At 42.6% G+C, this 13138-nt stretch overlaps 1 protein-coding gene across 1 annotated transcript in view; it reads right to left on the bottom strand.

The window, feature by feature from the left end:
* The window catches only part of MPDZ (multiple PDZ domain crumbs cell polarity complex component), a 119736-nt gene that overhangs the window by 43458 nt on the left and 63140 nt on the right, over positions 1-13138 (bottom strand). The window contains exons 31-40 of the mRNA XM_075589157.1: positions 12522-12613; positions 11800-11890; positions 11120-11200; positions 10311-10403; positions 10164-10238; positions 8172-8352; positions 3531-3676; positions 2664-2747; positions 2371-2564; positions 1049-1196 (exon numbers count right to left, since the gene is read on the bottom strand). Of these exons, the coding sequence (XP_075445272.1) occupies positions 1049-1196; positions 2371-2564; positions 2664-2747; positions 3531-3676; positions 8172-8352; positions 10164-10238; positions 10311-10403; positions 11120-11200; positions 11800-11890; positions 12522-12613 (1185 nt within the window). The remainder of the gene's footprint in view (positions 1-1048; positions 1197-2370; positions 2565-2663; positions 2748-3530; positions 3677-8171; positions 8353-10163; positions 10239-10310; positions 10404-11119; positions 11201-11799; positions 11891-12521; positions 12614-13138) is intronic.

Genomic DNA, 13138 nt, shown 5'->3' with positions numbered 1-13138 from the left:
TCCCCCCCTCTCTTCTTCACTCACTCTTCCCCTCCCTGTCTTACACCCTCTCTCTCCTTCCCTCTCCGCTATCACTCAATTATCCCCTCTCATTTAATCCCGCTCCATCGATCCACCCCCCTCCTCACACTCATATCCCCTCCTCCCCTGGCCACACGCACAATTTGCCCCAATACCCATAAAATTCCCCCTCCCACACTGCCCACACAACCCCAATACACACAATAACCCCTCAAAATACAAAACTGCCCCCTAAATACAGACATCACTACACCCCCGCAGATGCAAACACCACTCCACCAGATAAAAATAACACCCAAATACAATTACCCCCCCCCCCCCCACAAATGCAATTACCACCACCACGCCAATACACCACCACTTACCTCTGGTTGACAATGCCGGGCTCCTTGATCTTCTCAGCTGCTGCTCCTCTTCCCATAATGGGCCTGCTTATCTCTCCCACTGGGCGCGCCAGACGATGGGCGTGCAGGAGAGAGGCCGGTGTGGAAAGAGGTAGGTAGCAGCTGGGGAGAGCCAGGGCCCAGCTCTCCCCAGCTGCTGCCTCCTCGGGCACAGGCTCTCCAGCTGTTACCTGCCTCTTCCCACGCCAGGCCTCTATCTCCCACCGTTGCACACCGGAAGCTGTGTGCACCCGGACCTCAGGCCTAGCTTCCGGCGCGTACCGGTGGGAAAGAGACAACCCAGCGTGGGAAGAGAAGGCCAGAGTTGGGGACAGCCGGGGGTCCGGCGACGGCAACCAGAGGCCCAGCAGCTGGACGCAGAAGTTGGGCACAGTCAACTTCCAGTGCAGAGCGAGAGCAAGAGATATGGAAGCAGGCACTCCAGACTTAGGAAAATAAATAAAGTTTATTGCAAAACTATCAACGGTTTGGCTCACTACAGGAGCCTTTCTCCAGTGCTGGCCAGGGACTGCAAGGTTAACGTAAAATAAAAAAATGTATTTTACTATTGTAAGATATTACAGTATTGCAAGATAAAACATGGGCCTAAAGACATTGAAGCGTTAGCAGCACATAATCATTACCTTCAATAGGGCAGCAACGGCTTCCTGAGTGGCATTCCTAACATCGTCTCCATTTACCATTAGTATCTGGTCTCCCTGCATCAGCCTCCCATCTGTCTCTGTAATACCGCCTTTGACAATGTCTGACACAAATACTCCAGTGTCATTTCTGTAAAAAAACAAAGCTATTTACATAATTATTGAAATGCTTCCTGATACACCTTTACCTATTTATTAGTAGCAAGGCCAATTTACATAATTGCACTTCTATACTACTGGTTATATCATAGTTAAACAATCAGTTACTTGATAACATTTCAGAATCTAGTCTAAATCTCAAGCTCAATGGCTCACAAAAGAGGGTTAATTATGGCATAATAATTAGTGGATTAACAATTTGCTTGTACATACAAGATATCAGTCTTTTGAGAGATTGAAGATTGTAAAAAGTATGTAAATCATTTGGCTACAGTGGAGAAATAAAATGGTCAAAAAAAACTGTAAATCCCTTCACTGGACGTAATTTTTTTAAAGGTGCCAATCATCTACACTTTGCTCATTAAATACGCCGCTGGCATTAGTTTACTTTGGTCCCAGGAACACTGCCCCTTTCAAGCTTCAACCTTCAGAAATGCATAGAACTTTGTCACGACACAAAGACGTGAACCTCTGGCCCACAGAAACACAGAGCTTTTACAAACATCCACCTAGCTGATAGTGCCTGAGCCCACTGGCCGCCAACACTGGCAACTCATAATGCCCCAAACAAAAGAACTTAACAGGAAGTGTTCCGCCAACCAGACCTCCACCGTTTGTGGCCGCGCTTGCTTTTATACATTCATTACTGGGAACCCCTTCTCTCTCTCTCTCCCCCTCGAGAGAGCTGTAATCACTATGCAGCAATGTAATGTAGTCTCTGGGGGCAATGGGGCCTGCTATTAAGCTCCCAGAAATAGAGGGCTCACCAGCCTCTTGACAGCAGAGGTACTGAGACAGTAAAGGAGCTGTCACCAGGTGACAAGAAGTAGTCTATCAAGAGCCCCCTAGTGGTTAAAATAGTACTTTATAGAAAACAAAAGTGATACCAGATAATGACGCCAACGGCAAAACGAAGGCAGAAGAGCTATACTAAAGCACAATACACATGGCACACACACCAATATAATACTACAAGTGTTAAGACAGGGCCAAAAAGGCAGTATATGGTAGACGCCAAGCGAGGTACCATAGGGCTGGGGTTGACAGTAAGGAAGCAGCAGGCTGGATTTTTTTGGTCACAAACTCACCCATAGTTACATTGCAAGGCATAGTAGCAAAGGTTTGTAATTAATTTATGACTGTACCTTTTCCCCACAATGCTTAATCCAAGACCTGTGCCCGGCTTCTTCTGAAGCTCCACAATGAGTATATCATACATGTCCTCCTCCTTGTACTGAGCCTCATCTCTATATACAGTAAGACGGACTTTCTGTGGGGTCTGTCTGAGTACATTTATTGCTTCATCGTGTGTAGCATTTCTTAAGTCAATGCCATTTACCTGCAAAGCAACAACCAATACAATAGTTGATAGTGTTAATTAAGGTAACAACTGTAAATAAAGCTTTAAAGTACTGTATGACAAATCAACATTAATTACCTCTAAAATTTGATCTCCAGCCCAAAGTCTCCCATCTTTAGAGGCAGCCCCTTCTTCATATACTTCATGAATAATAATGGCCCCCTGAAAATTCAAAGAAAAGGATAATTTTATAAAGTATTGATAAAAGATCACAGCCATGCCTGAAAAAAACTCAATGAGCTTAAAAGTCTTTAAAGCTAAATACATTAAGTACTTTCTCTCTGATAAATTGCACATAATTTGTGATACACCTAGCAAAGTAAAATTATCAGCTCCATAGTCCCTAAACGACAGAGCATTGGTATAGGGATATTGGTAGTATTTTATTTTTGTACTCAATAAGTCTAAGGTCAAAATGACTAGGGATTTAAAGCAGCAATACGGTTTAACTTTAAAAAAAATCAATCATATTTTTAATCACAATTTTGAAGCAGGGGGTCTTCGCAGCTGAACCACGTTAATTTAAACTCCTGTGACCCCTTGCTTCCAGAGATACTTCCGTAGTGGTGACAGTATCCCCTGCAAGCAGAGAAAGTGTGATTCTTAATCTAATGGCGGCGTTTAAATGTCCCGCGTCACGCAGGCCAATAGGAAGCCATGACATCATCTGGTGTGGCTTCCTATTGGCCCACGTGACTTGGACCTTTCAACTTCGTAGAGATACCGGCACCCACTATGGAGGTCAGTATATCTAGAAGCAGAGGGTCCACGGAGCCGAAATTAATGGGGTTCAGCTCCAGAGACACACTGCTTCAAATCTGTAATAAAAAGATATAAATATAATTATTTTTAAAGTTAACCTGTATTGCTGCTTTAACTCTACAAACCAGGTCTAACACAGTCTGCAACTCAAAAGTTCAAATTACAGTATCTCCATCTGCTTACCAGCAAAGTATCTGCACCTCCAACAATGCTCAGTCCAAGACCTGTCCGTCCTTTAGATATATCAATGGTTGTTTCACATCCTGGGATGATGGGACAAGTGGCTGGGTCAGAGGGGAACGTAGCTGGAGTGGAGGATCTGCTTGCACCTAATAATTGCAAAAGAAAGGATTGTAGTTACAATTAGCGCAGCTTGAAATTCTTTTACTGTACATTTATTTTGATAAAGTACAATTCTTAAGTACTAGGACTGTCTGTGCACATGCGCAGTATGTAATGCAAGTGAACCACAAGAGTTACAGATTTCAGACAAACGGTGTGTAGCTTGTAGATTTTCAGAGTGATTTAAATTGTAAGCTTTAAAATAACATATACGATTTCAAGATGGGGAAGTGAAATAAATATATCAGCGATGGGAGACTGGAGACAAACAATTCTGGTGAAATTTAGTTGTCAAAATGTAGGAAGTTAAAAAAAAATCTGACAATCAATGAATAAAATGACTGGGTCAAAAAGGTAGTAGGAGTGTGAGACAGACAGACAGACAGACTTATATGAGAGAGAGAGAGAGAGAGAGAGAGAGAGAGAGAGAGAGAGAGGGAGAGAGAGAGACTGATGGACGAGAGAGTGACAGACTGATGAGAGATGGACGACAGAGAGAGAGAGACAGACTGATGGACACGAGAGAGAGAGAGAGAGAGAGAGAGAGAGAGAGAGAGAACAAAAATCAGTCTGAAAGGTCAAATAACAATATCTTCAGAATTCAAATAGTTGACACCCCCACGCCCAAATCAAATTTAAAAAAACAACAACAATAAAATGTAATGTAGCACTTGTTGGCTCAGGCTTGGTTAATGCTCCATTAATGGTTATTGAGCAGTCCCACTTTGCAACACATATCGGGGTAATAATAAATTCTTGTAAAAAAGATTAAATCAGAAATTGAACACCATTAATTACTGTTACAGGAGGGCCCCGGGTATAAGGCGGGTTCCGTTCCAGGGGCCCGCCGTATAGTGAAAATCGCCGGAAAGCAGATACGGCGATTTTCAGTTGTTTGCATGCGCAAACTGGCATTTTCGCCGTTCTGCGCATGCGCGACCTACGGTCTGTGCGCGCAAACTACGGTCTGCGCATGCGCGCCGGGCACACCCGCCCATTCTGCGCATGCGCATTTTACGAGCCAACATGGCGGCCCCCTTCTCGGTGCCGCCGGATCGCCGAAAAAAGCGCAGCGCCAAGAAGCGGGGCCCTGCTGTATATCATTTAAGGCAGCGGTGCGCAAACTGGGGGGCGGGAACCCCAGTTGGGAAGGCGCGGGGTTTATAGAGGCCCGTGCGCTTTCCGAAGGCACTTAAATTAAGTGCCGGGGGAGATACAGGGCCTCTGTAAACCTAACTTACCTTGGCTCCGGCGGCTTCTCAAACGCGTCGCCATGGCAACGCGACGTCATGACACCGGAGCGGGGGTGAGGGGACCCCCGGCAGGGGGGCACCGTGAAAAATGTTTGCGCCCCCTGATTTAAGGTATTTGTAACGATGTTGTTAATTTAGGCCTGAAATCTAAAGTGAACGAAGCATACAATATGTCACTAAAAACACGTTTGTTAAGGTCCGAGGCCTGACTCAAATTTTTTTAAAGTAAAGTGACAAGAAAAAAAGATCCAGCGCAAAAGACTTCAAATAAGTGACAAAGATAGTTTCACAGAAAACATAAGAAATATTTTAGAAATATATAATATAATATAAAGTGGAATACCTGCTTGAGTGAAATGCTGCTCCACAAAAATTATTTGCAAAAGGTCTCTACAGTACTTCCAAACGAAACAAAATATGTGCCTGTTTGAAATTGTTACTGCATTCATTTTTTTATTCAAAACAAAGTCCATGGATCGAAGCAGCATTATCAACCACAGAAAAAAGTGGTTGCACTGTTCAACAGTAATTTATTATGGTACAGTATATAACTTTGTAATGTGTAATATTGGTGCTACATGCGCACACTAAATATTAACCAATACTGAAAGGGAGATATGCGAGTAGAAATTTCACAATTAGTCCCAAAGAGTTGTGTCGTTGGTGCACACCAAAAATGATGACTTAACTTTTAATGATCAAAATTTAAATAAATGGCAATAGAAAATGACGCTGTGTCATAGTGCAGAGCTAGGGTAGGCAATGAACCAGGGGTTAAATGTTAGCTTTGTGCTGAGTGAGAGTAAGCAGCCATTTTAGAGTCAAGATACTGTGTAAGCATGAACTAGCTAAAATAGTTATAGTGGATCTATGTATCTTTTTATCTAGTAACACAGTGGTTGGAGCGCCTGACTTTTAGTACAACGAAAATTAACAATGTAGCAAAATGTAGCTGTTCCCTGGTTCTGGCTTTACACTGACATGCTGCCTGTTTGTCAAATCTGTGCTACACTTCTTGGTATGACATAATCAGGTCATGACACCCATAGAGAGAGACTTCTGCTGGGTGCTAATCCTACAGGTAGGTTTGCCAGGTGGCTTATCCAAAAATACTTGACACAATGGTGAAAGGTGCAACGCGCTGGAGACACACAGCCCTCTACGCTTCATGCTGTTTCCTCTTCTCCTTGGCCCCACCCCAAGGCTCCTGACACCTCCTCCTGTTTGGCTGCATTACCCAGCAGCAGCCAATCAGGGTGGAAGCTCTCCAGCCCCCTAGAAACTATCCCGCCAGGCCCCCAAGCCGGTGAGGTCACTATGTCCAGAGAGGTAATACCGGACACATACATGTCCAGTATTACCTCAATTTTTTACTGGACAGTGTATAAATAAAAGACACTCCGGTTCAATACTGGACTCCTGGCAACCTTATCTACAGGGTGTGTTAATATTAGCATTTTGTTTCCTCTATTAAACAAATGCAATACAGGAGGTATTAATCCTTTAACTGACAGAACAGACACTAAGTCCTGGCTGCTAGCATTTAGCCTTTTCAAGGGACACAACACACCTTGGCATCTTCCTGGCTTTTAACTTATTTAGCCAATTTTTTTTTTTTGCATTATGACACAGCGTTGTTTTCTATTGCCATTTATTTAAATTTTGATCATTAAAAGTTAAGTCATCATTGTGACGGTCAGAGGTAGTTGGCCATTAATAAAGGTGAAGCCCGGCCGATTGCCTCTAGAGACTGTGGGTAATGGGCCAAGAGGGATAGCTCTTTCGGTCCAGAAAGGTAAAACTATGTATTTTTTGTAACACTGTTCCCTTTATACTGTCCCCCATAGGGTATATAAGCTAGGAACCGTGTGTGGGGTTAACTATGCAAGCCCAGTGGGCCAGTTAATGCATTCTGTGCTGTATTCCCTTTGACTCATGGTCCTCTGTGCAAGCTTATAAGTGGGTTGCCTTGTGTGGGTGGCCCCTTATGAGAAATAGCTGCAGGGCAGACGTATGGAACATGAGGAAAAAGGTGGATATTTGGGGGCACACAGGGTTAATCTGTATTGCCTGTCAGCAAGGTATTAGAGTGGGGGTTTTGAAGGCTTTAGAACCCCAGCTCGCAGATCCCAGTTTTACAGTGTCAACTCTAGGGATCAAATTTTAGTTTTGCTGTTGTTTAAAACTACAATATATTTTGTGTTTGTGCTGTGAGCTGGACTGCATACATGACAAAAGGCAGCCAGATGTGGATTTGCATTTCAATGACACCAGCCCAAGTATAAGGATTCCCTGTGTTAATTGTAAAGACATGCAGGTTTGTGGCACATGGTGAGGGGGAAGGGCTGTGAACAGGATATCTGGAGTAGAAAGCCTTTGTCCCAGCTAGACATTGCGGAACCTACCCAGCGGGAAGTATGGGGCAAGCCAGGAAAACGGTTGCTGGGTGTCAAACCCATAGGCACGTTTTCCATTGGCAAGTTTTGAATGTTCCCCCTCCTATCATTTAATGCCCAACCACAATCCATGTTCTAATTGGCAGCCAGCCCCCTCAATGATATAGATATGCATCAAGTCCTATATAAGGGAGAGCAGTGTAGGAAATAGCTCTCTTTTTTATTGGAGATTTGAAGAGACAAGGAGCTGCAGACAGGCTTCTCAAAGGTACTTCTGGGTGAAAGAGCTATTCACACAGAGAAGCATGGAGAAGCCCAGCCAGGAGGCTGGAACCAACAGGAGCGAACAGGGTAACGCCTTTTGCTGAAGCAGGCGCCCTGCAACAAGGAAAGGGCTAAATTTCAACCCCCAGACCCCAGTAAGTGTGTATATTCTCTGTATTTCGTGTTCCTGTGTTTCCGAGGTCTTATCCAAATAAACCTGATTTTACGTCAGTCTTGTTTTGCCTTGTGACTGATCCCTTAAATGTATGTGTGTTAAAAGAGCTGGGCTACTGTGACAATGATTTTTGATGTGCACCAATGACACAACTCTTTGGGGCAAATTGTGAAAATGTATGTACAGGCCAAGTGTGACTGCACATTAAAAGCCTTGAAAATACCTTTTAGTTTCTATAACCTATATTGAACACTACGTGGGTCTGCCCCTTTAAATACACGTATTAGTAGATGTGAGAGTACTGACAGAATATCCTGTGCTTAATGTTCTATTAGTGATAAGTCCACATTCAGATTGGGGTCAGAGCAGGACAGAACAAAAAAGTGGTCCTTACTTAGAACTGGTTCTGGTTCCGAGAAGCTGCCACTTGGCAGACACTGTTGGCCATTCTTTCTCTCTGTTATGTTGGAGGTGAAAGTAGTTAGAGGAAGGGGAAGTAGCCGCTGAATGCCCTGTTCATCTGAGCTTATCGTCAGCTTCACAGTAGTTTTGGCCTTCTTTAGTAGACAAATAACCTATGTTAGATGATGAAAGAATGGAATTATACAGGAGCATGACTTGGGCAACATGATAATAGTACCTTCACATTCTTATTTTTCCACAAACTATTTATGCAAAACTAAAAATACACATTTTCCTAAAATAAAATATTAAAAAAAGCTACAGTATGAAGAACAAAAAGTTTCAGTAAAATTATCAGACATTAAAAAAATTACACAGTAAAATATTACAAAGGGAAAAATAAAAAGCACTCAGACAGTCACAGGAAAAAGTTAGTCCTATGTTCGTTTAGGTATAAATCTATTCATGAATCCCCTTTAACCCTTTCAGTGCTGTAGGGTCGTGCCCTCTTCCCTCTGCATATGGTCTCCACCTCCCTCTCCCAATTTGTACTTGTGGAATTCTCTGTCCTGCAACATCAGACTGTAGCATCACTGTCACAGCATACTTTTGAGCTCTACTGCTCACATCTGTAGCTAATCCAGCTATTAGTATATCACAGGCAGGCTCCTTTTTGTGCACAAGGAACATTGAACTGGCAACCAGGAAGTGAAAGTGGTCTGCTTTTAAAGGAAGGCAGGGGGAGGGGGCTACAGGTGTGAGCAGTGGCACTCAAAAGTATGCTGTGACAGTGATGCTAACCAAGCAGGTGGTTCAGCTCACTCTGCTAAAGTTCCTGCCCACAATAGCAGAGGTTGTGGTTTCTGATTCTGTTGGGCCTGACACCAGTACCCCATTCCTCACAAGGTGCCTAAGGCTGGGGCAATGGTGCCTTCGCCCGTGCGGAGGCTGTGAGGTAAGCGGGTGTTTTCCCTGGCCATGGTGGACTGGCCGTGAGGGGCGTGCCTAGGGGCGTCACGGAGCTGGTTCGCCCTCTTTGGGCGAACCGCTCACGTGACCGGCCTGTCGCGCCAAGAAATCAGTTTGAACGTGCGCCCCCTCCCGCTTCACCACGCCACATGGACGCGAACACTGCGTTAAGGCAGTCTGTTCGCTCAGTGAGCGGATGCCTCCGGACGGTCTGCAGTACCATGGCCCCAGCCTTAGACATGTCAATATATTTCTAATGGAAATCCTGTTAGGCAGTGTGGGGTGCGAATCATTTAAATATACTTTGCATATCTCCAAGGTACCTAGTATGTGCTCCTTTATTGCCCAGGTGTCACTCCATATGTCATTTTTAGAGAGGTTTGAGTGAGACTCCAGTCGGTCTCTCTCTCTGGATTTATTTAGTGCCTAATTTGCCGTCGAATTTCCTTATGCAGATCTGATCTTGCTATAACCAGTGTGGAAAATCATCAGATTTTGACAGTTTCACCCATCTCTAATACACACACACACACACACAGACAAATGCACGCAAACCCCTCCTCTATCTGCAACAAGTTAAGCTGTACTGGGAGAAATGAGAGCAGGATGAGCAGTCACAGATTGCTCCCCCACACCCCATGCTGCTTTTGCACCCCACACCTAGCTCCTTCCTCCCGGATTTCCGGAGCAGCGCTGACTGACCTGTCAGTCATCCCCGCGACCGCCAACAGCCCAACCTATCCTGCTTAAGGAGTGAATTAACACCACCTAAACCTGGCAGAATTATTCGATGCAAGGAGAGGAAAACTACGTTTCCACATCTCATAATATTGTATTGACTATATCCTCTACTAAGTCCTCCAATTTCCAGCCCCAACACACGCATGGACCAAAGCAGCTTCACACATTGATGCAAAGTGTTAAAATGACCCAACTTCCCCCATTTTTGAAGATAACACCTCATACATAACCCTCTCTATATTTTATAATGGATCAGTGTATGTAAATGTCATACCTTTTCAATAGGATGGCCCACCACTGGTTCATCATCCACTGCCAAGATACGATCTCCCACCTTGATGTGCCCATCCTGCAAGAAACACTGTGCTTAAATACTGAAAACTATTCCACTGGACTAGATTAGTAATTCCGGACCGCTTACCTTTGATGCTGCGCCATGATCTGTTAAACTTTTAATAACTACCCCATCAACAGTGTCTTCTTCACTGATGGCAATACCCAAGCCTCCTTGATCCTGTTAATAGAAGCAATGTATTAATATCTTTCATCACTTCACTAGCCTAAAAAAACACTTGCTGACCTCTCATATATGGAAAATTCCTGGATACTTATTTTTCTATTCATTCCATAATCACCATATCCCCTCCTAATGCATGTCAATGAAAGATTAAAATAGCTGATTTTCCTATTAAATCTTCCCGATTGGAGCATGATTACGTACTGTGCCACATTAAATGCATATACACAAGTCTATTGATCAATAGAGACAAGTATGTTGTGGAGGACAGTTGCATCAGATGCAATGAATAGTTTATGTGGTGCATAATGTTAGACTTATGCCAAATCTGATTGTTCTTTTGGCACAAAAAAAAATTGAGTACAAAGACACAGACTTTGATGCATCTCATTACAATATGTGCACCGTGTAACTCTTCGCAAAATCCTAAACTAGTGTACACAGGGCAAATAATTATAACAATGGTGCAGGATGAAAATGCCCGACCTGCTACAAAATTACATTGATATGCACACTCCATTGCAAATGTGTGACACATCAAAAGTTAATGGTAATACATTGACATTAAATTCCTGGCATATTGGAGCTCCGAAATTGATGGCAGAAAAGTACCATTTGTTTAACCTAGTCTGCCCACTTTCTTAACTGCGGTGAAACCTCAGAACTATTTACTCCCCATAATTATGATTAACCTGGAATACATATTTATTTACCTTGGGCAATTCCACGTGCAGGACATTTTTAAAAGAACTGAAATTCACTGCAGGCATCGAACTTGTAACACTTTCCTCAATCTAATGGAAGAAAGATAAATATATAAATATATTACCCCATGTTTTACACATAACAAGTAGGGCTTACTGTTATTTTGTGCGACCGTAAATGCTGCTAAACGTCAAAGTCGTGTTTTGTTTTTTTTTAAGAATAACTCTGATCATCGTATATGCTATAGTATAATGTATATGTGTCCACAGATCTGTAGGTGAAGAGGCAAGGAAAGGTCCTACACCCCCTACTTGGATCTCAACATAAGTATGCTAAGCTTCCCTTCATGCTGTCTAATTTTTCCGTTGTCAAAAAAAAACTGGCTTGCAATGTTTTCCTATTACTAATACTTTGCACCAAAGATCAAAACTATCAGCAAAAACAAAACAGGTCACCCAGGGTTGCCGTGAGCCAGTCCTGTGGCGGTCATGTCCCCTCATAGCCCTTGTGCTCAGCATGGACCCAAAGTGCAGCACTCCTGAGCACTATATTGTGCACTTCTTCCAGCAGCCTGTTCTTGAACGTAATATTAAGGTTCACACAGACATGCTTCTAACTACCTGTCTCCAATAAAAGTTAAATTAACAGTATAATCTTCCAGGCACAAATATGTAAATGTGATTTCTACCTCTTGACTCTGAAAGCCTGGAGAGTTGGAAGAGCATGGTTCTGTCGTTTTCACAGGGCAGACGGCCATCTGGCTGACGGCATCTTTACTCCTTTTAGGAAATAAATGAAGTCAGAGTACAACAATGCAGTTTGCAATCATTATATAAATCTTACACCCCTCAAACACAGTAGCCAACAGGTTTTTTTTCCATTATTATATTTAAAGCATTATTAAAAATAATTTTTCTTTCTCACAGAGGCAGCTGTCCCACTTGGGCAACTGTAGCTGTTTGACTTGGGGGCGGCTAATACTAACAGCAGCAGAAACTCTTTGCGTAATCCCTCAGATCAATGCCAAGGCATGTGTGCGTCTGAAGATCTTTAGAACATTCATTAAAAGTTCATCACACCAGCAGAAACAGTGCAAGAACAAAAGATTGGGATACAAATGATGAAAAGATCATGAACAAATTTTGATCTCTAAACCAGTTTTAAATTAAATATTCATTATAAAAAAAACAATAATTCTGCAATACATATGTGTGTATGCTGTTGTTCCATTGCACTACTTATTGTATTTTAGGTTCTGTTCCTGCATTGTTTCTTTGCTTACAAAAACCCGTGTTAATAAGGCTGGTGTTTTAATTCGATTCAATATGTTTTGTTCAATAACATTTTTGTAGTATTAAGGTGTCTTCCTGGTTTTATGTTTAAATTCAGCCAGACGCAATAACATCTTACCTTATAAAAATTATTTTCACTTTTGATGGTGCACATTTGATAATGGATGAGGCATTCTGATGACTTCTTCCATATAAAATTTGCCCATTGATCTATAAATGTAAAAAAAAAAAAAAAAGCTACAGTAACAGTTTACTATAAAATGGTGGTATTACACAGATTTCCTGATGTTAACAATATTTTGGCATGTTCAGAATTCCTAATAATAGCATTTAAGTCACAGCTGGCAGTCACTCTAATTCCCTTTAAAGTACTTTGTCCATTTATTTCCTTTACATATTGCTTTTCCTATGATAATCACATGCTTCATATAAAATTCTGTTTATTTTGAAGACATACGTACAGTATATAAAAGTATGCGTACCAGGTCATATTTAAAATTTAACACCAATTGTCATGTCCCTCTTTTCAAAACCAAGACACGCTCTTTCATGTGCCCTCCCATGTCACTATAAAGCAGAGCATCTCATTCATCCAAATGGCATCAGATGTTTTAAAAACATACACACTGACAGGGGCGTAGCTAAAGCCGGTGGCCCGCGCTCTTGGGGGGCCCGCTCTCCCCATCAGTCTCTCTTCAGATACACAGACTTGGGCGGGTAGGAGAGCGGAGGATG

Source organism: Ascaphus truei, chromosome 1 (genome assembly GCF_040206685.1).
Source record: "Ascaphus truei isolate aAscTru1 chromosome 1, aAscTru1.hap1, whole genome shotgun sequence".
In the NCBI taxonomy this organism is placed as follows: Eukaryota; Metazoa; Chordata; class Amphibia; order Anura; family Ascaphidae; genus Ascaphus; species Ascaphus truei.
Note: the sequence above shows the minus strand (reverse complement) of the source record. Positions and strands in the feature narration are given on the sequence as shown.